Raw genomic sequence first — 23,730 nt, forward strand, 5'->3', positions numbered from 1 at the left:
CACACAGTTGCTAACCTTGAGAGATGCTGACCAGATAGATAAGAGAGTGGACAACATCACTACCCGATTAATTGTATAAAACAGGTACCCTGAAAGACAGGATTCAAATGAAATTTGCACCTGTACTGCATGCCCATTTATTCCTAAAAAACTGTACTGAATGTCCACCTGTTCCTTAAAAAATAAACATGTTTTCCTCCATCATTCCGAGCGCTATATTTACAGATTTCTGTAATTTTAAAAAATGCGTTTTAAAGGTGGTCACGCCCCCTTACTCATTTCAAATCAAGTTAAAATTGCACGCCATCATAATTGGCACTGCACAAACACCATTACACTGGGTCACTAGTCTCAGATCCGTTTACCTGCATCTGAATTCAAGGTTTGCACAAGTTGTGTGTGCAGCAGTCTTAACGTATAACTGTACCAGAATTTATAAAAGTCCTCTAGTACTGTTAATTGGCATAAGTAAGCAAAGAAATTCAAATATCTTTTCATATGAAATATATGCCAGTATGGCAGCGTTTGCAAGGCTGGATTAGTGTCACACTTGGTAAAAGAATAACAAGCTTCCTAAGAGCAGAGTTTTTGTCGGAAGTAACTGCTTCCCAAGCTGGAGTGATGCATCTTATGGAAGCCTGTTTCATTCCTCTTCTAAATCAAGGATTTCAACTGATAACACTTGAGAGCTACAGAGCTCCTCTGCCCCTCTGGCTCGCTCGTAACAAGCTACTTCAAAATTAATGAATTTGGAACAGTTTTGAGTACTCGATAACATACCACTGTGAGCAAATAATGAGCAGGGTCGTTAATGACAAATAGAAACGCACCCAGTGAGCGTCAGAATTACACAGCTTTATACATTTAAATGCAAAAATGGGGCCATCTGGAATGGAGCCAACCGCTGTCACACCATTACGCACGAGTTTTGTTGCAGAAAGCAAGGGCTACAGAAGTAGCCCAGGCTGGCAGCGCTGTAAACACCAGCTATGCTACAATGCAAACGCAAAATAAGATTCACTTGCTGCCTTTTTGTATCTTTTTAATGCGTTATTTACGTACTAATCCAGAAAAGCGCACATTAAATTACAACAGCAAACAAAACCGATGAGCAAACTGGCAGCTTGGTAGGCTCAGTAGCATAGCTGAATTTGTACTACCTAACTCAGAGTGACAGTAACTCACAGACACCCATTGTCTAGTAAACAAAGTACCGCAACTGTGAAAGCTTCTGTGAAAATATGATGCATATAACTAGTGTGAGATTAGTTCTTTTGCCCCCTGTGTGCAATCGAGTGGCTGATAAAACACAGTTATTAAACATCACTGCTACTACTGTTGGTATACATTCACATCGACGTAGGCACATCACCTCATACAAAACAGTCCCCACGACAGCAACAATACAACAGTGTGGACATTATGTCCCTAAACGTAGTGTCCTTTGCACACAGTATACTTATTTGATTTACGTATATGGCGGTACGAATCGCAGCATTGTTAGCAATAACATTGATTTTACTTCAGTCCGCATATCCCATAAAATATAAATATAGTAAACGTTAAAATGTCACAAAGTAACATTTTTGACACAGCGGAAAAAAAAACAATAATACACCACATGCTTACAACCAAGGCATGGATACCTGCTGTGAATGAATGAGTAAATAAACAAACAATAGTGCTTGTCTGACAGGCTGGCATCTTTTTGTTGCCACAAAGCACTGTTTACTGGAATGCTTGGCAGAATTAGCCACTTTAAATTCAATACCAAAACAAAGCAATCAGTTTCACAGCTGGGTACATTACTATAGAAAACATGCATACCACTCCACAACAGCATAAAAGCAAACTCCTCAACACTGAAACTGCAAAGAACAGACATACGCAAAGTCATCAAAGCGAATCTTCTAAAATAATTAATTTCGTTTGCATATGCATAGCAGCTTCAGTATGCAAAACAGAGAATGCAAACAACAGCTAAAAGAAGGAGATAAAATTTAGGGTTGCGCTTGGCACACAGTGCACTTAAATTTGCAGTTCTGGGAGGCTGATATCTGAAATTTTAAGCCAGTTTACTGCCTTTTTTGCCTTTCCTTGTCTATTGAACTGATCACCTTCCCCTCCCTCGGACTGACTGACACCATTCCTGCGAACCTAGCGGCTCCCCCGGACAGTTTGCAGTTAGTAAACTCACTTCTAGTAACGTGCGCTCCTGCAGACGCAAACAAATAATCAGAGAGGGGCACTGGCAACACTTACCAACCCCGTATTTCTCATTTTCTGTAGGTATCCACATTTTTACAAATTTCGATATACTTTCCACTCCAAGCCTGACCAACAGCTGTAAACAATCGGTACTGACACAGCCCTTACTCCAGATCCTTCCTAGCTTTCTCCCTCAGTCCTCATCCTCGGCAACCAACTCATTGTTCTGATTGAATAATCTGTGCTAGAGGAACATTGAGCTAGCCAGCCCCGTGCATTGCTGGGAGCTGTAGTACTCCAATGTGTCGGTTGGTGAACTACAACTCCCATTGGATTATCCAGAGAATGTGCAAGCGCTGCCTTTTGAACATGCGCAGTAATCTTAGCAGTAGTTATTGTGCGAATATCACTTCTCAGACCTCTAAAAATGCAAATCTAGCCAGTTTATTTTACTACTTCATCTATGTGATTCTCTTTAGTCAGATTTTTTTACATAATTATTCGTGGTAAGTTTGTATTTGCTGCAGTGCAGGCTGAAGAACTACAATTCCCGAAGACCATTACTACGAGCCATTTCAGTGACGTTTTTGTGCGTAATGATGACCAGTTTGGCTAAGTTGTGGATTCTAGGGCAGTCTTAGGATGGCAGTAGCTGCTGTCGCTATAGGGTCACTTTTATGTAAGGATGAAGGTAGGTGTGGAAACCTGTCCTTACCTTTACTCTGTGAAGGTGTCAGATAAAGTGTAGCTTAATCTATACTTTGTAGCTGGTTACAGTGTGCCATCATGTTTACATTGTTTGGAAAGCCCTTCCTGTGTGACTCTGCTGCTTTTTGACAAAGCTTTGTACCTGTTAAGTTTGCCTTGTTAACGGATTGAGTACCTGCCTGTTGGCACACCCAGGGAAGGGAAACCGTAGTTATTTGTTTTAAATGCATTTGCTTCATATGTTGCTGTACTTTCTGTTGCCCATCTTATTCGACTGACACCACACTTCATAGAGGTTTAGCCTGTTGGTGTATACTGTCCACGTAGATGTCCTACTTGCTACAGTACATCGCTTGCAGTTGGCAGCATGGTAGCGCTTATACACAGTTTTCTTGTCATCATTTCTCATAGCAGAAGTAGTAAACCGAATGTGAGTGTAAAGTAGATCGGAGCTTATAACAGTCAAAATCTCTACCTCCTTCTGAATAGGAATCACCCATAGGATATTACGGTCGTCATCTCTTCAGATGCCCGAAGTAGGACATTTTTATGAAACCTTGATTTGTCTCAAGACAAACCGTTTGGTGTAAAGGCATGGACTTAACATTTTTGTCACAGTGAAAACTTACTGTTGTAGAATTTGAGTTGTTTCCCTGTCGTTTCATCCAATATTTAGATGTTTAGCTGTTTTAGGTAGAATAAATGTTTTATGCAATTAGAGGAATTTTAAATTTCCTGGCATTTCCCATTGCTCACGTTTTTTTTTTACCAAACTACTTGGTGTTGAGACTGATAACAATCTCAGATCTGACACACACTTCTCTTACCTTAAAAAGGCCAAAAAAACTAGGTGCATTACACAGAAACAAACAAACAATTCTTCACCAAGACAGCCAGAATTTCTGCTTCCAATTCCCACCTAATATCCACTTTACTCTACGCCTCTCCTATACTTGCCTACCTTAGACAAACAGACCTAAACAAGCTAAAGGCTTGCTACAATAAAATTACTAAGTTTGCCACTGGTGCATCTTATCGTAGCCACCACTGTATCTCACTTAGAGAACTTGACTGGCTTGAACTCCCTCGACTTCTTCACCTGAATCTCTCTCGCCCACAAGTTTGTAAACCACCTCTTAAAGTCCCATCCCTTCAAAACCTTCTCCAGCCCTACTGCTCCACTAGACCACTACTCTCCAGCAGCAAAAATCTACTTCTAGTGACCAAACCCAAAAACTCAGCGGGAAAAGCACTATTCTCCTGGATCATATCCAGATTATGGAACAATCCCCGCCCCACCCTCTATAACCACACTACCTTCTTGCAGTCACTTCAAGACTGCACTAAAACTCACTTAAAAAGTCTCTGGTTATGCCCATGCATCAATCCCGACTAGTAACCCTCCTTTTACCTCCCCTTCCTCTCCCCTCCCCTAGCCACCTTGCCTCATACCATCTGATCATTGCATTTCTTCCTCTGCAGGCTGTGGCTCACCCTTTACCCTCCTCTTCCCTTCTCACTCAATCTCTTAGACCTGTTATAACATGCTTAACTACCTCACTTCATCTCAACTCCAAATACATTTCCAACTGACATACACCGAGCTTCTTCTCACTACCACATATACTACTCACTGTCTCCCCTCTTACTTCTCTGTCTTCCTCTTCCATCCCATTAGCCCTTCTAGCCTGTTCCACCTTCGTGTGGAGCTTTTGCTTTATAGCTGCTTGAGTTTACTGCAATATTTGTATGCAAGATTTAGGTATATGAGTGTAGAACAGTATCCGTTTGAGCTTAGTACTCTCTCTGTATACATGCTACCTTTATTCTTGTCCTCTAGCTAGATATTGTTATATCTGTTAGTTGCTATGTTTCATATCGTATGTTTGCTGCAGTATGTATTATTTGCTATTGAATGCATTTCAATTGTTCTTCATGTACTCTGCTGCTTATTTATTGTTCTGTGGAGCTTTTCTCCCCAGGCCTCCACTGAAAAAAGACCTGTATCCAGTTGGAATTTCACAGTAAACAAATGTAAATAAATAAATAAATGCAGGAGGCAGCAACACGAATGGGGACTGTCTTGTGTAAAGAAGGACAGACCCTTTAGTAAGTAATACTGAATCATATTAGTTCATCAAAATAACAGTTTATGTGTGCATAAACAGTTAATAACCATGCCATACACTTCATGGTTGAACTCCTTAATAAGTGTGTCAAGTTTTGCCTTTTTGTACCATGTTATGACAGGTAGTGTTCCACAATTTGGAGATAAAAAGTTGAGAGCTATGTTCACCTTACAGTATCTCAAGTCATATTATAAAAGCTGCTTAAATAAAATCAGTAAACATAAAGCAATTTATCTGAATTTTTCTAGTCGCATGGCGTTCTTCAACTTAAGTTTTTATAGTAGATGGATACAAACGCACATGTATCTATGTATATTGCCAACCTTTGTCTATGCACACCATTGGCACGCAAACTGAGCATCATCTCTACCACAAGCCTGGTGTTGAAGTAATAGTTTGCACTGCCTTTTGAGGAACTTTGTAAACTAAAGTCCTCAACATATCTCTCAAATTCCCTTGATTTTTGCCTCATATTGTTGGCTTGTCTCTTGTATTTTTTTATTTGTATGTAAATCATGGAGGTTATAAACATTCTAATTTTTCAGAAAATGCATGCTGATACAAATCGTAAGGTTCTATTACCTTTTTAAGTGAATTAAATTATTAAACAATTGTTCCTGATTTTGGGCTTTTGTCCCCCACTGTTTTTGGTGTTATTTCTGATTCTTGAGCAAAGAAGTTAACAACTATGGTCATCAAGCATCTCCTTTTAGCATTCAGCATTGTGACCATCTCAAAGGTACAGATCTAAGTCGTGTACATCGGTGGTTACAGCTCCACCTTAGCATAAACATTTTATTTTCACTTCAGTGATTTTGTGCCTTTTTATTGTGTACCCTTCCTCACCAGCATTTATTTGATTTTGAGTCTGGCTTCTACACAAGTCTCCTTAATGTCTTTTCTATAATTACATAAATGCATTATTACTCCTTGCACTAATCTTATACTCCTGAACAATACTCTGGTTTTATTGTTACTTTTTCTGCTCATAAATTTGCAGCTGTCCTACAGAATGCTAAAGTATTATGGCATGCTATAGTAATAGTTTGCATTTATGGTAAATATACTAATAGTACTTTGTAAGGAGAGTTAGGGAATGTTGTTTAATAACCAGAAATTTTCAGAAAATAGTGGTTACTGCAGAAGGACAAGTAGTAGTAAACAGAATCTTTAGGAAAGCTATACTGTCATAGTAAAATCAAAAGTAAATATTTCAAACAATGTTTTAAGCTATCGATATTAACGTTACTTTTCTAGATTGCTTGTCTAGTAATAGCACTAATAGCGCTGAAGAGATAAGATTCAACAGTTTTATGTAGAATCACCTTTTTAAGCAGGTAGTATCAGAATTATTATTGTGCTATTTCAGTTATGCTGTAGGGAGTATAGAGAACTCTAAGAAGAAAGACATATTGACCAAGATTTGATGCAGAATTGGTTAATGCTAATAGGTGTGACCCAGGACACATTGGTTTACAAAGTCTGTGGTAAAAGTAGGAGAAACAAACAACAAATGCATGTTCTATAAATACAGAAGTAATAATTACACATCTTATTGCTGGCTACGGTGCTGTCATGGCTGAGGTCTGTATAATAAAATGCACGGTAGTGTGGGAAGGCTGCCAATATACAGGTAGTTTAAAAGCATTGGAAATGTGAATTACAAAGCATTAGTGACACTGACAAACTTTGGATCGCATGGGCTCATCCAATACCTAACAGGTATGAAAACAGATGCTGGAAAACCAGATAATGTAAGCCAAGAGAAAGAGAAAAAGGTAGCATTAATCATTGAAACAGTTACACCTAGCACATACAGTGTCTTGCATACTGAGAGACACAGAGTCATAAAATACCAAGATTTATAAGCAAAAACAAGATCAAAATGGAATAAAGAGACCAAGACAGTTGCAACTATAGTAGTAACAACAAGACTACTGAAAAATAATTAAGAAGCATATTTAAAATGCTTCCAGTATGTGTAACCCCATATGAACTGCAGTTCTGGGCACATTGTGGCTGCTGCAGAGAGCAATTTTGGCTAACATCAAAGGCTGAAGCCGTACTAATTTCATGAACTTTAATTATACATTGACTTAGGACTGTCATGGTATTAAAAACCCTAAGGATTTTGAGAAATTAAAATAGGAAATGTTTGAGTTGTGGTTTCATGGGTTGTTGACAAGAAGAGTTACTCATTCTGTCATTAGGCATGTAGACTGGTCCAAAAACACCCTATTCAGCTACAACCTAGACCCAAATGGGCAAAACATACAATTTATATAGTTTACTTGTATAATTATGGAATAAGTATACAAATCTATACAGTATAGAATATTTTACATATATTTGTATATACAGAAAAGGTTGGTGAGAATGTACAGTCAGTTGTATGCTGTAAGAACAGGTATGCATAGGAGTAGATAGCAGAATTGCTAGCCATTATCAATAAAACATTTATATGCTATGTTAATATAAAGTTACCCAGCAAGAGTCATAATGTGTCAAAACAATATTGCTTCCACAAAACCTTTATTCCATAGATATTGCAAAATCTAATGACTCATTGTTTCCATGTTTAGGATTTTTGTACCACAAATAAGTAGTGTTCTTGGTATTTTCTTTATTATCTAAATAAAAATACATTTAGTTTATGTACAAAATCTAAACATAATAAAATGTCGATGCCAGTTTACATTAGAATTGGACCACAACATATGTGACTAAATATGAGGAAGTAAGAAACGGAAACTAAACATAAATGGAAATAATTATTTACTCTGTTTATTGACAAAACATGCAGTTGCTATGTTGCAAAAGAAGATGTTTGCCTGCATGCATAAATTAACAATGTTACCTGCGTGAACTATTATGGCAGAGCAACTACATTGGTCGGTTGGATTCTTGGAGTCTTTATTGAAAACCATATTAATAAAAGCAAATGCTTGCTCATAACTGTGGTTTAGTTTTAAAAGCTACAAATGCAATACCCTATGGTTTTGTTTGTAGCCATGTTCTGAGGCAAACCACCCAAAATGTGCATCTCTTGAAGACTTTCTGTTGTAAATGCCTCTTTTGGTGTCCCCCTCAAAAAATGTCTTCTGTGCATTTGAAGGATTGAAAAAAAAATGATAACTTATCACATTTATGGCAGCCTCTAAATAAATAGCTTTGGTGTCAATTTGGGATGAAATAGTTGAAAATTGTCTATAGTTAAAAAGACTGATTTCACTGGAATAACTATTGGTTTATAGCCTTAGTTGTCTTTAGTACTTTTCTTTGAAGTTTCAAAATTGATTTCACAGTATTAAGCTTTACAATTGCAGGTATAAAAAACAACTTTGTCAAGGAACAGTAAAGTGAGAAAATATCTTATTTTTGGTGCAGTAAAGCTTTTTACGTTTATGTGAGAAGTAGCTCTGCTCACACTTGTGATACAGTCTTCAATGTGTAATAAGCTCTTTGTGAATAGAAAAGGTTGTATAGTACTTTTTTTGATTTAACAGTTAATAGCTGTGACGGCACAGTGGCGCAACAGGTAGTCTTGTCACCTCATAGCAAGAGGTTATCCTGTTTGATATTTGGCTAGCGTGCCTTCTGTGCAGAGTCTAAATGTTCTCCCTGTGTTCTTGTGGATTTTCTTCAGTTCTGGTTTCCTCCCACATTCCAAAGACATGTAATAGGTGGACAAGGCACTTTAAATTGGCCATAGGTGTAAATATGTGTAGTATGGAAGAACAACTGCGGCAGAGCTAGCCATAGGGTTACCACCTGTCCCTCTTCGGGCAGTTGCGTCCTGCTGAAAAAACTGAAAAATGGCAAATGTCCTGAGATGTTAAGGCAAAAAATATATCCTAAGTTTTCTTTAATAGTTGTATAAATTTAGTTATTTTGTATTTAAAACACCTAAATGCTATAAGAAATAGCATAAGCAACTTAAACACTACACAAATAAACTTTTATTTTGGAAAAAAGTGAAGTTCTGCCATTTGGATTAGCTGTGGGTATATTTTGTACTGCAAAATTTGACATTTCTACAAAAAATGTCCCACTTTTGGCATTTGAAAAGGTGGCAACCCTAGCTAGTCACCCACAGTATAAACATTGACTCTACTGTAGATGTTTGTCAGTGTTTAAGTGACACCCCAGCCCCATGTGCAAAAATGGGAGGAGGGGGTTGTTGATGGATTTAAAAGCTATAAATTGTGAGGCATTATTTAACTAAAGCAAATGCAGCATGTTCACTTTGGCCTTTTTTACTGTTTTCACTGCAGAAATTTTATGATGGTGCTTTATAAATATAGCTGTAAAAGATTGCTTGTGACACCAGTGGCTATTTCATAAAGCAAAAATAAAATCTGTATTTGAGTTGCACTTACATAAAAAAATGCATTTTTGGACAATGCATGAAACATGCCGTCACATAGGATCATAGGAGGTTACTAGGCTAATTATCCTAAGGCCTAGCCAAGTTTTACCCTTATTTCCACAATCAGCACCTATCGCCCCTGTCCATGAGGGACACAGGTGGAACCCCCAGGGTGAATTTACAGTTACCCATCCAGTCGTCCATGAGATTCTCTGCTTGACATGAAGCAGGAGTCTTTTCCAAAGGTGTGGTAACCTGTGGGAGACAAATCAGTCCCTCCAGCAGGCTCTGTCAATGTCTAATACCAGGTTAAGGCCTTTGGAGTGAGTAACGCATATACCATTTCCTTATGAATATGCAGCATTTCCAATAAAGCAGGGTCAAAGATTGCCTTACATGCAAGGCAGAGATCACCTCTGAGTAGTCTGTATGGAACAGAATAAAGTGACAGTGATTTCAGACTATCCTCATATGACAGATGCTGAAGACCTTGAATTTTCCTTGTGAGGAACCTTTCTGGTCTCTCCAGTTGCTGCAGGTGCTTGGAAAGGTACATCCCAAAAGAGGCATTGTACTTAATTATTGGCCTGATGAGGGAAGAGTGCAGGGAGGTTATAACGTTTATTTATTTATTTTTTTCTGGAGGCAGTGCCTTTACTTATGAGATGAGCAATACAGAATGCCCTTTTTAACCACTGTGGTGACATGGTGACAAAGGTAAGGTTGCTGTCAACCTGTGTGTCCAGGTCTCTCACCACTGAGTGCGTACTTAGGGTGGTGTTATTGATTGTGGTAGTTAGCAAGAACATCACTCTTTCCGAAAGAGATAATGATACATTTTTTGCATTGAGTTTAAGGCCATGACTTTGGTACCAGTCATTTGTTTAAGACCCTCTTGTAGGATGTTGACATCGTGTGGAGGTTCTATGACTGCTCCCAGTTTGTAATCTTCAGTGAACTTTGTCAGCTATAGACCTTTAGTTTTAGCTTTTACTTCGGAGAAATAGATTCCAAAATAGAGATACCAAGAGTGATCCCTATGGAACACCACTGGTTACAGGTGGATTCCCCTGTTTTGACTATATGGGTTCTATCAGTGAGCCATTTAGTGACCCATCTAATGATATATAAGGGTTGATACATAGCTGGGTGAGTTTGTCAATGATGCCTGTGTGGAGGATAGTACCAAAAGCCTTGGCTAAGTCTAGGTAGGGTGTATGCACAGATTTCTCCTCATCAAGGAACTTGGTCATTGTCTTGAAGTCCATCAGGTTTAACAGGCATGAGCTCCCTTTGACAAATCCAAATTGAGTAAGGTTAAGGTTTGGAGATTACCTATATCTTTGTTGAGAAGGTCCATGATGATATGCTCCATGGCCTTGCAGATAAGGCTAGTCAGGCTAATAGGTTTATAGTTCCCGGGGTCAGTGGAAGCACCACCTTTGTGCAAGGGGATAATGGTGGTCTTTATCCATTCAGTTGGCATGAAGCCAGTGCTTAGACTATGATTGAAAAGAGTACTCAATTATGTTGCTAATTCTTGTTTGAGCACATGTAGGATGCAACCTGGGATGTTATCGGGTCCCATAGATGCTGTATTTTTGACTTGAGAGAGTGCGTTCATGACTTGCTCTTTAGAGATGCAAGGTAGAGGACAGGTGGTAGGGATGTCATGGGGTATGTGTGGTCGAAACAAAATAGTGAAGTTTTCACAGAACCTGTCAGCTAACAGGTTAGCAATGTCCACAGGCTCAGTATATGTGGTATCATTAACTACCAGTTTGACACAAATCTGGGTCTTTCCTTTTAGGTTACAGATGTAGCTAAAGAACACCTTATGGTTGTCCTTAGTTTGGAAGCTAATTTGGATTCGTAGTTAGCTTTGGAGGACTTCACAAGAAGTCTTATTTGCTTGTTTAAGCTGAGGAGGGAGTGTTTCCAGTTTAGGGCTCGCTCCCTCTTACTCTTAAACAGCTATTTCTCCACCAGGCAAGTTTGCTCTTCCTTGAGAAGCTTGTTTTGGTCTTGGTACGGCCGAGTCAGTGCAGTTATGCAGGTGTTTGTATGAAACATTTGTGTAGAACTCTGCATATTTGCCAGTTCCATCTGAGGGAGTTGGTGCAGTGAAGCTATTTATACCATCCCATAAGAGGTTATAATCTTTCAAAAAGATCTATATAAAATTGATTATATGGTATATTCCAAGAAATATACTGTAGAAAAACAGTATACATAGCTGTATTAGTCTTGTAAAGTAACAGCATAACTTTGAGTTTGCTAAAGGTGATTCAGTCCCAAACCATCAGCATAGTATTTTGACCCTGATTTGGATGATGGAAGTTGTCATTCATCTCAGTTTTTATGCAGAGGTCCTCCTGTATGATGGTAGTGCATGTCTTGCCCTGCTGCTCCACTAACATCTGTACACAAATGCCCCATGTGAAGACAGTATTATTCCACAATGTATTCATTTTCTGTAGCTAGAACACAAGCTGTTACTGCATTAATGGAATACCCAATGAGTGTAATAGTATAAACAGACCTTACTTATATACAAGTAATAACCATTAAACTATGTATATAAAGCATAAGAAAACAACTGAAAAATTTGGAGTACCTGTCACAACTGTTTTTTGTTTTAAGAAATCTTCCTGCATTGGTATAATAACAAATGGATAGTTTGTGTACTCTTGTAGAGAATTTTAAATCGGTTATTTGGTAAAACAGGATTTCCTGTAATAATGCCTTATCAAATTTTGCCTTGCTTCGAGAATAAATGTATAGCGTGTAGTGTTTTTATATATGTGACTAATGATTGGGTTACAGGCTTATGTGTGTGTGTGTGTGTGTGTGTGTGTGTGTGTGTGTGTGTGTGTTTATGCATGTATTACTTTTGGTTGACAAAACATTGGTTGACACACATTATACCAACCAGATTTTTTTGACAGCAGCAGTTAATCATAGCAGACATTATCAAACCCAAACAATTGCAAGTGTAAACCAGCTGTATTATATTTGAGATCATGACACTTTAAAATACAAACACTGCAATGCTACCCCATTTATAACTTCTCATTCCCTGCAGATTTAAGACAGTCACTGTGTTTTTTTTTTCACATGGGCAGTTTTGCTCCACCCCCTCTAACTTACATATACTAACTTCATAGTCACAGCCATTAGCAAAGTGAAATTACCAACATTTGTGCTGCAATTTACAATCCATAAGTCAACTATAGCATACAACATCCAGTTTAACCACTGACATTTTGTGAGGTGAGGGGTTAGGAGGGTGCCCTAATGGGTAAGGTGTTAGCCTTACAAACACAAGGTGCAGGGTTTGAGTCTCACAAGGGATAATTGGCTAGGCTTAAAGATGGCTTGCAAGGGCAGTTAGCCTAGTACTAATCTATGATATCTATGATAACTAGCACTTCATAAATCCTCTTGAACAAGTGAATGGAAAACGTCTATAAATAAAATGCACATACAATATATAAATAAACAAGTTGTGAAACATTGGGGCAACAGAGACATCAGACTACAGCAAGGTTCTTGATATAAAATATAGTAAACAAACAGCAAGGTTATAGTCTTTTTCCATATGCCTTTCCCTCTCTGAGCTTCTCGGTAGCTATTTGGTGTGGATCCGTATTACAGGAATAATCTCCAGCTTCCTCCTGCATTAACTTTCTAGGTCTTCCTTCACTTCTGCTGTCTCTCATTCACAACCACTGCTCCAAACATCAAATTTCCTCTGTAAGAAGGGCAGACAGCACATTGCTGGGGCTTTTCTCAAGCCTCCCGTTACACAACCTTTATTGCTTCATTCCTCTGGCTAATGAAGCAAAGTCTCTCTTTGTTCTTAAAGAAATATGCTGACTATGGTAAAGAAAAATTCCTATTTAAAGTGACTTTTCTTGACGAGTGTAGCAGTTCTGTATGCACTACCTTCTTCCATATGTACAAACTTTTGGCTTACTTGTACGTTACCATTTGGTATGTTCTGCCACACTTGTCTACAATATGTGTCCTAGTGAATATGCTGCAGTGGCAACTTTTAGTATTTTGCTGTATTTGTCATAACAAAACCTCATTGGGGCCATCCATGCTGATATCGTTTGATTGGTCATATTTATTTATTTATATTTGTTTACTGGGGTAGTGTACTGATCAATATTGACCAGTTTCAGGCTCCACCCAGGTATGAATTGAGAGACAAAAGCATAAACAGTTGCTCAGATCTTTCAGTGTGTTTGGATCTTATATTAATGTCTAAGCTGCCTGTGTCCATCCAGGTTCTGTTTAAAGCCTTCCCCTTTGTTTTAATGCCATGGGAAGAAGACCACAGCTGAATGTACTGGCTCAGAAATGTCTAAGTTGCTTTCACAGAGTTACTATATTATTTTAAAACATCGTAGCAGCTTTTATTGTATATGTCTAAGCATTTAGTTCAGAAATCCTTCTAGCACAAGTAGTTACCACTATGGATGTATTTTTGCAGAGAGGTTTAAGTACACAAAAGACACTGGTTGAAAGGCTGATGGCATTGGCTTATCTATTATGATGTTTGCATCCCAGACTGGAGATGTTGAAGCAGCTGTAAAGACACATTTATTTTTTTTGTAGTAAAGCTTTTATTTTAGGAGTTGCAGAAATCTGTAGGCAACAGGGAGTACAAGCACAGTTTATAAAAACATATGCTTTCATGGTGGACAAGCCTGCCTTTCAAAGATGGTGTAAATAGTTAAATAACTTTAGAACTAGGTGTGATTTTTTTGCAACCAGTGGATTGGCCATGTCATCATTAAGGTAATCATCTCCATGTTCTAAGTAAGACTTTCTCTTCAGAAGTATTTGGTTTGATGTGAATCACTTTTGTAGGCACTGAAGAACTCTTTGGGTATAAAAATTAATTTTCCTGCTATCAAGATTTAGGGACTGGATGTTTGGATGCAGAACTGATCATTTGTTTTTTTGCACAAACTGATTTTAGAAAAATAATGTGACTGGGTGGACATGGTAGTTGTAGGTTTGTGAACCATGTTTTGTCTCGCCCACATTGGTAAACTAAGAAGCACATTTGTTAAATGCTTCTTTGCCTTAAGTGATTAGAGAAAACGTTGGATGACTGTACACATTCTTAATTCAAAGAAAGTTGAAAACTTCTATCTTTCATGTTTGAATTTAATGGTAAAAAGAACAGAAGTTGAGAGTCTTGAGTATTTTATTTATTTATTTTGCAAACAATTGTTGTAGAGGGGGATTCCCTAATTAATTTATATGGAGAAAAACTGAATGTTCTTCTGAGACGTTTTGAATCGGTGATTGTGCTCTCCTCAGTGATTTTGCTAAACAATTGTTTGTCTGGTACGTCAACTGCCTTTAAAACCAGGCTAATGTATATGTGCCCATCCTTGTGTACAGGGGAGTGTAACAGCTTTATTAACAACTTCTATATAAAACGGAACAAAACACATATTCAAAATGAGTGTCACAGAATCATGGAAACTTATTTTCTTGAGGCAAAACACACAGACACAGACAGACAGACACAGACAGACACAGACAGACACAGACAGACACACACCTTCTGCAGCCCATACTTGTAATAATCAACTGTACCTAGGGGTATGTAGGTTTTTCTCTTTTATATAGAGTCCTCCATAGACAAAAGTGCCATTTGTACAGTTGTGTGAAATTGGAATTTTTGCACAAGGTGGTTTGAATAGACATTATGATTTCTCATTTTGATAACTGTCTGTTTGCAAAGATAGCAAGCATGTCTTCCCTCATCTTTTATGCACCACATGGCTAATGTGGTGTTTCTGTTTCTTTCAAGACAGAGGTTGTTCTTCATTGTTTTTAAATATTTTGGTGAACAGTGTTCCATTTCACTCCAAATTCTTTAAACCTTAAGATATCGAAGACAGGCCATCATGCATAGTTCCAATCCTCCACTGCCGTTGTCGGTTTTTGTAATCTGAAGTTAGAAAGGCATGCCAAGAAAGCATTTTATTTCAGCGCAGTATTGACTCTCTGAAACAGTCTGTAGAACTGTTATCATTTGCTGCACAGAGAGCCTGCAGCTTGAGTCCATAAGTTCACTGACGTGAAGCATTACAATAGCTGGTATCAGAATGTAAGGTCAGGAACTCCAGAGCTCTGTTTAAAAAGGGGAAGAACATCAGAAACGTTGTGGTTAACAGTATGTTAAAAGTAATAATAAAGCATTAGTAGCAAGATCTAAATGTACAAATGTCATACATGCAGTGTGTATGAGTACTTAACTGAAGGCAAAATAAACCACAGATCCCTAGAGATGCCTTTTACATATTAAGCATAATGACCCACAGTGGGTATGTGGATACCTTTTTATGGAGCTTTGACTGAAAGAGTTTAGTTTGAAAACTCAAGTGCATATTAGAACAAAGATGGTGAAGAGAGTTTTTTTTTTTTGATCCAGCTATATTCTTGCATGTATATGTGTCTGTCTATATGGCATCTGTTAAATTGCATTACAATCATCTGGTGAAATACTGACACTGTAACTTATATTCTTTTATCTGCTGCATTTCATTTTATTAAATTGTTCTTGACCAGTTTGGGGCAGTTTCTAATTTTATTACACTTTTTTGAAAGTGTAAAACTTCACAAGAGTGGCATGATGGAGTACCACTCTCACTCTTTTTAAATGTGATATTAAACCAATGCCTCATCTACATGATAGTACAGTTGGATGCAAATGATCTCAAGTCACTTATTGGAAAGAGTATGGGTCCTTTATTATACAAAAATTCTTGTTTACAAAATATTTACATATTTACAAATGTACAAATATATAGGTATATAAATACATTTGCAAATATTCATAATTTCCTTTACAATCGTACTAAATTTTCATCACTATTAGACCCTTACTCCTTTTTCCATAGCCACCATCTGATTTTACTTTAATATTGTTTTAAAGATCCATTTACCATTAAATATAATTTAATTTATTCTTCCATTCCATAAAACCCATGTGACATAATGTTATGTATTATTTCAACATCTTTTTCTGTTCTTATAATAACCATATTTATTTATCTCCTTTTATAAACATTCTCTTTATGTAGTTTTCCCCATAAGGGCAGCCGGGGTGGTGCAGCGGTTAGCGTTGCTGCCTCACTGCAAGAGGTTCTCTAGTTCGATTCTCGGCTGGGGTGCCTTCTGTGCGGAGTCTGCATATCTTCCCTGTGGTTCCGTGGGTTTCCTCCGGGTGCTCCAGTTTCCTCCCAAAGACATGCTGTAGGTGGATTGGACACTCTAAATTGGCCTTGGGCATGAGTGCATGTGTGTGCCTTCCGTGGAAGGTTGGGCGTCAGGCTGGCAACTCGACACTGTAAAACTCCACTACCAATCATGAGCGGACAGGTGATCTGCTGTGGCGACCCCTAACCGGGAAAAGCCAAAAGAAGATGTTTTCCCCATAACTTTTTTACTCTCTTACATTTCAGAAACACGTTCTGTAGTTGTTTCTTGACATTGTAAACATATTAAATCACTTTCTTTTTATATGGCATATTTCCTTTTACTGGTAACTTATCTATTACCAAATTCTACTTTCTGATTACACGATTTGCTTCTTTTATCTGTCAGATTTTCCCATGGATTTGCATAGTAATGTTTTAGCATTATGTTCTTATACCATATGTTTCTGTCTTCTTCTTCTATATCATCAATTTTTATTTTCTACAAAAATGTTTTTTCTTGATAACATTTTTTCTTCATGTATACACTTTTTTCTCATTTACTCTTTTTTTTTTTTTTTTTTTTTTTTTTAACCATACCCCAAATTTATCACACTTCTGTTTATACAATTTTATCACATATTATATTACTTTTCCTTTTATATATATATATAGCCCCCTGCTATAAAACACGCTAAACTGTACTGCTGATCTAACCAGCATATCCTATAACTGAAAAGTTCATCTCTACTTGATTCCCAAGTAGACTATTCTCTATCTGTAAAGCCTAGCACTTACTCCTACAGTACTTGCACCTTGATAAAGCACTCTTATTATAGATAGTACCCCACCAGCCTAAAACCCACTTCCCCCGGAGTCCTTTGAAAGTTCTTTATCTACTACTTCTAGTATGTCGAGGGATCAGTTGCTAGTGTCCTCTCCAGCTCAACTGGTGAACCTGGGAATATTGAGGCAATGTTACAATTGCCTCATGTACACTGAACAATCCTCTCCTTCTCCCACAAAACACAAGTACATGCGAGAGATGCAACTATACGGCCAAACTGGAGGCTGAGCTCTCTCAACATAGGACTGGCAAGACCAGACAGGAGGAGAAGGCAACCACACTCAATACATACCCAGTCACACATGGTACCATCACAACTTCAAATCATACACATACTCACACAAAGACATACTCGGAGGCTCTGATCAAAAATTTACCAAAACAGCAGAGGCCACCAAAGCAGACACCCAAACAACTACCACCTCACGACCCAACACATGCAACACATAGACCACACAGTCAGAGTGTCAAACAGTCACAGCCCTTAAGGCCAAACAAAATGCCAGACACACTTGTCATTGGTGATTCCATAGTCAGACACACTGACGTCCCGCTCACCAGACTGAGTAAGGAGAAGGTCACAGTAAGCTGCCTGTCGGGCGCTAGAATCCGCCACATAACGCAAGCACTCAGGTCTCTCAACAGCAGGTACAAGTACGACTCAGTCATTGTCCACGCTGGTGTCAACGACCTGAGACTTGGACTACATGAAAAGGGACGTCGAGGAGCTCTCTGATTATGTAGCCCAGGCAGGTATGACCCTGACCTTGAGCAGTATCCTACCTTCACCTAGAATGATGCCACAATACAGTGATAAGATGATCAGCTTTAATAATTGGCTTAAATTCTGGTGTCATTCAAAGGGGATCCAATGTCTGTCTGCCTGGGATGACATGCTGGACAAGCCACGCTGCCGCATGAGGGCGGCTTGCACCTGTCACCCTGGGCTTCGGATATTGGCAAAGGCTCTCCCCACCCCATAGTGCCTTTTTTAGGCAAGGCTCAAATTCTAAACCTACCACCCTAGAACACCAAAAAGGAAAAAAACTAAGGGTAATGCTGCTCAATGCCAGAAGTCTCAATCTCAAGATGCACGCACTCGAGGCCCTTCTCAATATGGAGAACATCGATGTCTGTGCTGTGACAGAAACCTGGTTCAAGGCTCCTGAGAGCACCCCAGCACTAACAGGTTTCACCTCATATCATACGTTCCGGCCCCAAAATCCGGACAACACCAAGAAAGGAGGGGGGGGGTGTCCATATTCATAAAGGACACCCACACCTCAAGGTTGGTGGCAATGCACGATGCATCGGAGACCATCCAGGTGCAATTAACCATAGGCAAGACTGCTCTGCAATTTGTAGCATGTTACAGGCCACCCTCTCAAACTCAGGAACCTCACATGGCCTTCCTGAAAACATTGGAGGGATAAATGTATCTCCAAACACCATCATACTAGGTGACTTCAACTACCCTAATATAGACTGGGAACACTACTCAAGCCGAACACTCTAACCCAAAGATTCCTGGAGTTCATAAACTCAAATGCCATGGAACAACTAGTCACCATCCCCACAAGAGGAGAAAACATACTTGATCTCATCATCACGAACATGGGATCAAAATGTTCAACACCGAAGTATACCCCTCACTGGTGAGATCAGATCATAAACTAATCTCGCTGGAGGTCCTCATCCCGCCCCACCTGAAACAAAAAGACCACAGTGAAAAACTTCTCAAAAGCCGATTTCACACTTCTAAAAACTAGTGTGGTCTCCTTTAAGGCCCCTGAGCCAGTGGTAAACATTACTCAAACCACTGAATCACTTACAAATGCCTTCTACCAGCACCTACAGGACTGCATGGATCAGGCAATCCCAAACAAAACTAAGACTCTCTGTACCAAAGGCAAGTGTCCAGTCTGGTGGACCCCAGCCATAAACAAGCTCTACAACAAAAGGAGGAAGCTACTACAAGATAGAGCAAAATCCTTGAAAGGTAAGACACCTTTGATCATTATAAGTAAAAAACTAAGAGCTCTCATAAAATCATCCAAGGCAAATTTTGAGAGAAAAATCGCCAAGGACTCTAAAGACAATCATAAGGCCTTCTTTAGCTATGTTAGAAACCTAGGAGGAAACTCCCAGATATGCTCAGAATTAGTTCAAAATGATGTGAAAATTACTGAACCTACACACATTGCTAACATACTGGCTGACAGGTTCAGTGCAAACTCCCCCGCCCCAAAAGGAGAGATATCTATTCCAGAGGATTGTAGCCCCAAACATCTCCAACGCCCAGGTGAGAACTGCCCTCACTAAGGCAAAAACACAGCATCCATGGGACGGATGGTGTCCCCGGCTGTGTGCTTCATGAACTCAACGAGGAATTAAACCCACAGTTAGGACAGCTGTTTAATCTTAGCCTCACCTCAGGATACGTACCCAAGGAGTGGCGCACGGCGACTGTGGTCCCACTTCATAAGGCGGTGCCTCCACAGACCCTGAAAATTACCGCCCCATTAGCTTGACAAGCCTTATCTGCAAAGCCATGGAGAGGATCATAATGGAACTCATAAATAAAGACATAGGGAACTTGCAGACTTTGGATCCAACCCAGTTTGGCTTTGTCAAAGGCAGATCCTGCCTCTTAAACTTGGTTGACTTTTTGAGACAGTCACCAAGGCCATTGATGAGGAAAGGCAGTCCATACAGCCTACCTCGACCTGGCAAAGGCCTTCAACACAATACCCCACTCAGGTATCATCGAAAAACTCATCAGCTTGAATGTAAACCCATACATCACAAGATGGGTTGCAAACTGGCTAAGCGACAGAACCCACAGGGTCAGAGTTGCTGGAGCCATGTCAGACTCAAAGCCTGTCACAAGTGGTGTCCCACAGGGCTCAGTCCTGGGTCCACTCTTGTTCGGCATCTACTTTTCTGAAGTACAAGCAAACACAGGAGGGTTATGGCTGACAAAGTTTGCAGATGACTGCAAACTGGGCCATAGTCGAAAACACATCTGACACAGATATCCTCCAGAAGGGCCTCACAAACGGATAACTGGTGCCAGAGCCATGGCCTGAAGTTAAACGCCAAAAAATGCATAGTCATACCCTTCGGGAAAAACAAGGTTACCCCTAGCTACCATATAGGTGACAATCCACTGAGCACAGAAACAGTCATCAGGGATCTGGGGACCCAAGTTGACAGTAGTCTTTCGTTTGACACTCATGTTGCTAAAGTAGTTAGGAAAACCTTCTATATCGCCCACCTGATCATGAAGGGATTCACATCTAGATCAAGGGAGGTCATCGTCCCCCCTGTACTCATCACTCATTAGACCTATGATCGAGTACAATGCCCCGTTCGGAATGTATCTGACCAGACACCTGATGCAGCTTGAAAGGCCCCAAAAGTTCCTCACCAAAAGGATAAAGGGTCTCAAAAATATGTCTTATGCTGCCCGACTGAAAGAACTCCAGCTTTATTCAGTCTCATACCGCTTGCTCAGAGGTGACCTGTGCCTGACATATAAGGCCATGTCAAACCCAGATTTGATGAATATGCTTCACCTCAAAAAATCTAGATCCCTCAGAACCACAAGGGCGGAGACTTAAACCTTGACACGGTTATAAATAGAACGTGCTGGAGGGACAGATTCATCACCCAGAGACTCCCTATGCTGTGGAACAAAATCCCGGTACATGTGAGGCAGAGCACCTCGCTGGCCTTGTTCAAGAGGAATCTTGACCCATGGATGGGAGATCGCAGATATACCCCAGGGATTACTTCAGTGTCACTGCTTGACAGAGGCACAGAAAAATGATAGGCATAGTTTTTATTCAAACTAAAGGGGTGGCGAAAGCCACATAACTATGGGCTAGGCTTATAAATGCCCTTGGGCAGATAGCCTAGTATGAACCTATGAACCTATATGACATATTTCCTTTTACTGGTAATTTATGTATTGCCAGTCTTCACAAAAAATCTTGACATTCTACTTTCTGATTACATGATTTGCTTCTTATTTTATAGCTTTAATTTTTTTCATCTGTTAGATTTTCCCATAGTTTTACATGTAATGTTTTATCATTATATTCTTGTACCATATTTTCTGTCTTCTATATCATCAGTTTTTATTGTACACAATTTTTTTTTCTTGGTAACATTTTATTTCTTCATTTGTTTCTGTGAGTCAAATACTTGAAACTTTATATCCACCCCAATCATTAGCTGTATGTATTTTTTCATACATTTCCTTTCTTTTTTTTCTTTTGTACTACTTCTTTTTCTGTCTTTAACCATTTTTGCCAAAGGAATTCTTTTTTTTTAACTTTTACTACCTCCCAATTGTCTTCTTCATCATTTATTTCAGAACTTCCTTCTTAGTTTTCTTTAATTTTTTATGTACGTTTTTCTTCTGTTTCTACTACTACTAAAATTTCTTTCCATTGTTTTCTTTTTTCTTTTTCTTTTATTTTTATTTTTTGGAATCCATCCGTAAATGTCTAATTTTTTACATGTATAACATTTAATTTCACAATTTTTGCATCATGTCCTGTTTCTCATTCAAATATAAAATTTCTTTTTTCGCAGTTGCTTATCAAATATCCTTTTCCACAAAAAGCATGTTGTTGGGTTGTCCTCCATATTTTTGCCACCCCTATTTCACTCCACATTTACCATGCTTGATATATGTATAACTTTTGCTCTTTCTGCTTTTAACGCAGTATTACAATCCCATCCACCAGTCCATAACCCCCTTTTGTTATAAACTTGTACAATGTCCAGTACTACTTTAATAAAGTTTTCAAATCTCCTTTCAAAATCTCTCTTCCCACTTCTGTTTGGAATTGTACAACAATGTTCTTTTGTGTTTCCCTGTTAAATCCTTTTAAAACATAAAGATTATGTAGATTACAGTTTTTTCCCATATTCTTCAAGAAAATTTTCCATTAAAAAGTCTCAAATATAATGTCATAAATTTTCTCTTTATTAATAAAAATAAATGCTCTTACTCATCATGTGCTTTTATACCCAAAAGAGCTATTAAATTGTCCCACACATTCCTGCCCATTTCTTTGTCTTCTTTACTTTGAATTCTTACTACGTACTTCAGTTTTTCATTTTCTCCTGCCTTCTTTTCTGCTACTCCCCTTTTGCCTTCTTTTACTTTCTCTGCACGTTTTGTTTTCTGTCTCATCACTATTCTTCAGGATTGTCTCTGCATCCTCCTTTTGTATTTTTTCCATAATGTCCCCCCAGGAAATCTCTCCTTCATTTTCTGGATTACTTTGCATTACCATTAAGTTATTCATCCTGCAACCCTCCCAACTGGAGAGTTGTCATTATAAAACCATCATATGCCGACTCGTGTCCATTAAACAGATTTCTTTTAAACATCTCAGAGTTCTGTGCAATTTCTTCTGTGTTGATGTTTGCCTTTCTCTCACCATTTCATTATCTCCTCTTCTCTTCATATGCCTCCCTGTTTCTCCAGCTGTCTCTTCTCCTGGAATGGAAACAGGAAGTGCTCCTGCCAAATAAGCCCCACTTACAACAATGACAAGTAGGGGAAGTTCCCTGATGCCCTGGCCAAATTTCCCCTAGTCAATATGAATACCACATTAAATCTTCTCTGAAGACCATTTACCTTGCTGTCTGCTGTGCTGCCTTCTGTGTGAACTAAGCATTTTCTCCTTGTGTTTCTACGGGTCTTGCCAGTGTCTCTGATTTTCTTTCACACTCCAAAAGACAAGCTATCCAGTTTCACTGGTGATTCTGTATTGCCCCTACATGTGAGTGGGTGTGGTCTATATTGGACTGGTTATACCATCTAGTACTTGATCCTGACTTGAGCCCATTCCTTGTTGGCATATGTAGTATCAGTGTTCTACTCTAATAAAGACATTTAAATAAATAGCATCAAATCCCCCAATGCCTGAATTAGATGAATCTGGTATTGAAATGGATGGAGAGGGGAAAGGGAGATTGTCTTATCAACAAGGACTGCTACTGTTGTGTACAAGACAGCAGAATGGTAGTTCAGACTCTTCAGTCTGAAAATTTCTTCACACCATTTTACCTTTTGAAGTTTTATTCTGGATAATTTGAAACTACATATACTTCTCTCATTTTAATAATTTGGAACTAATTTTTTTTCTGCTCTTTTGAATTATTTTTTTTTTTTTTTGGTCCCTGTGTAGCAGACGATCAGTTGCCACTGTGTTTGTC

General features: G+C 38.8%; 2 protein-coding genes across 5 annotated transcripts in view; one reads left to right on the forward strand and one right to left on the reverse strand.

The window, feature by feature from the left end:
- Positions 1 to 2,442, reverse strand: part of DOCK4 (dedicator of cytokinesis 4) — a 3,006,016-nt gene extending 3,003,574 nt beyond the window's left edge. The window contains exon 1 of one of the 2 annotated variants that reach the window (XM_044088673.1): positions 2,263 to 2,442. In XM_044088673.1, coding sequence (XP_043944608.1) covers positions 2,263 to 2,299 — 37 coding nt within the window. In that variant the 5' untranslated portion in view covers positions 2,300 to 2,442. The remainder of the gene's footprint in view (positions 1 to 2,262) is intronic. The other variant, XM_044088674.1, reaches the window with a different exon arrangement.
- Positions 2,443 to 2,779: 337 nt separating this feature from the next.
- Positions 2,780 to 23,730, forward strand: part of ZNF277 (zinc finger protein 277) — a 708,300-nt gene continuing 687,349 nt past the window's right edge. The window contains exon 1 of one of the 3 annotated variants that reach the window (XM_044088678.1): positions 2,780 to 2,899. In XM_044088678.1, the coding sequence (XP_043944613.1) occupies positions 2,851 to 2,899 (49 nt within the window). In that variant the 5' untranslated portion in view covers positions 2,780 to 2,850. The remainder of the gene's footprint in view (positions 2,900 to 23,730) is intronic. The other 2 variants (XM_044088676.1, XM_044088677.1) reach the window with 2 other exon arrangements.

This window comes from Protopterus annectens, chromosome 11.part0, assembly GCF_019279795.1.
Source record: "Protopterus annectens isolate FY-2018-M chromosome 11.part0, PAN1.0, whole genome shotgun sequence".
Taxonomy (NCBI): domain Eukaryota; kingdom Metazoa; phylum Chordata; order Ceratodontiformes; family Protopteridae; genus Protopterus; species Protopterus annectens.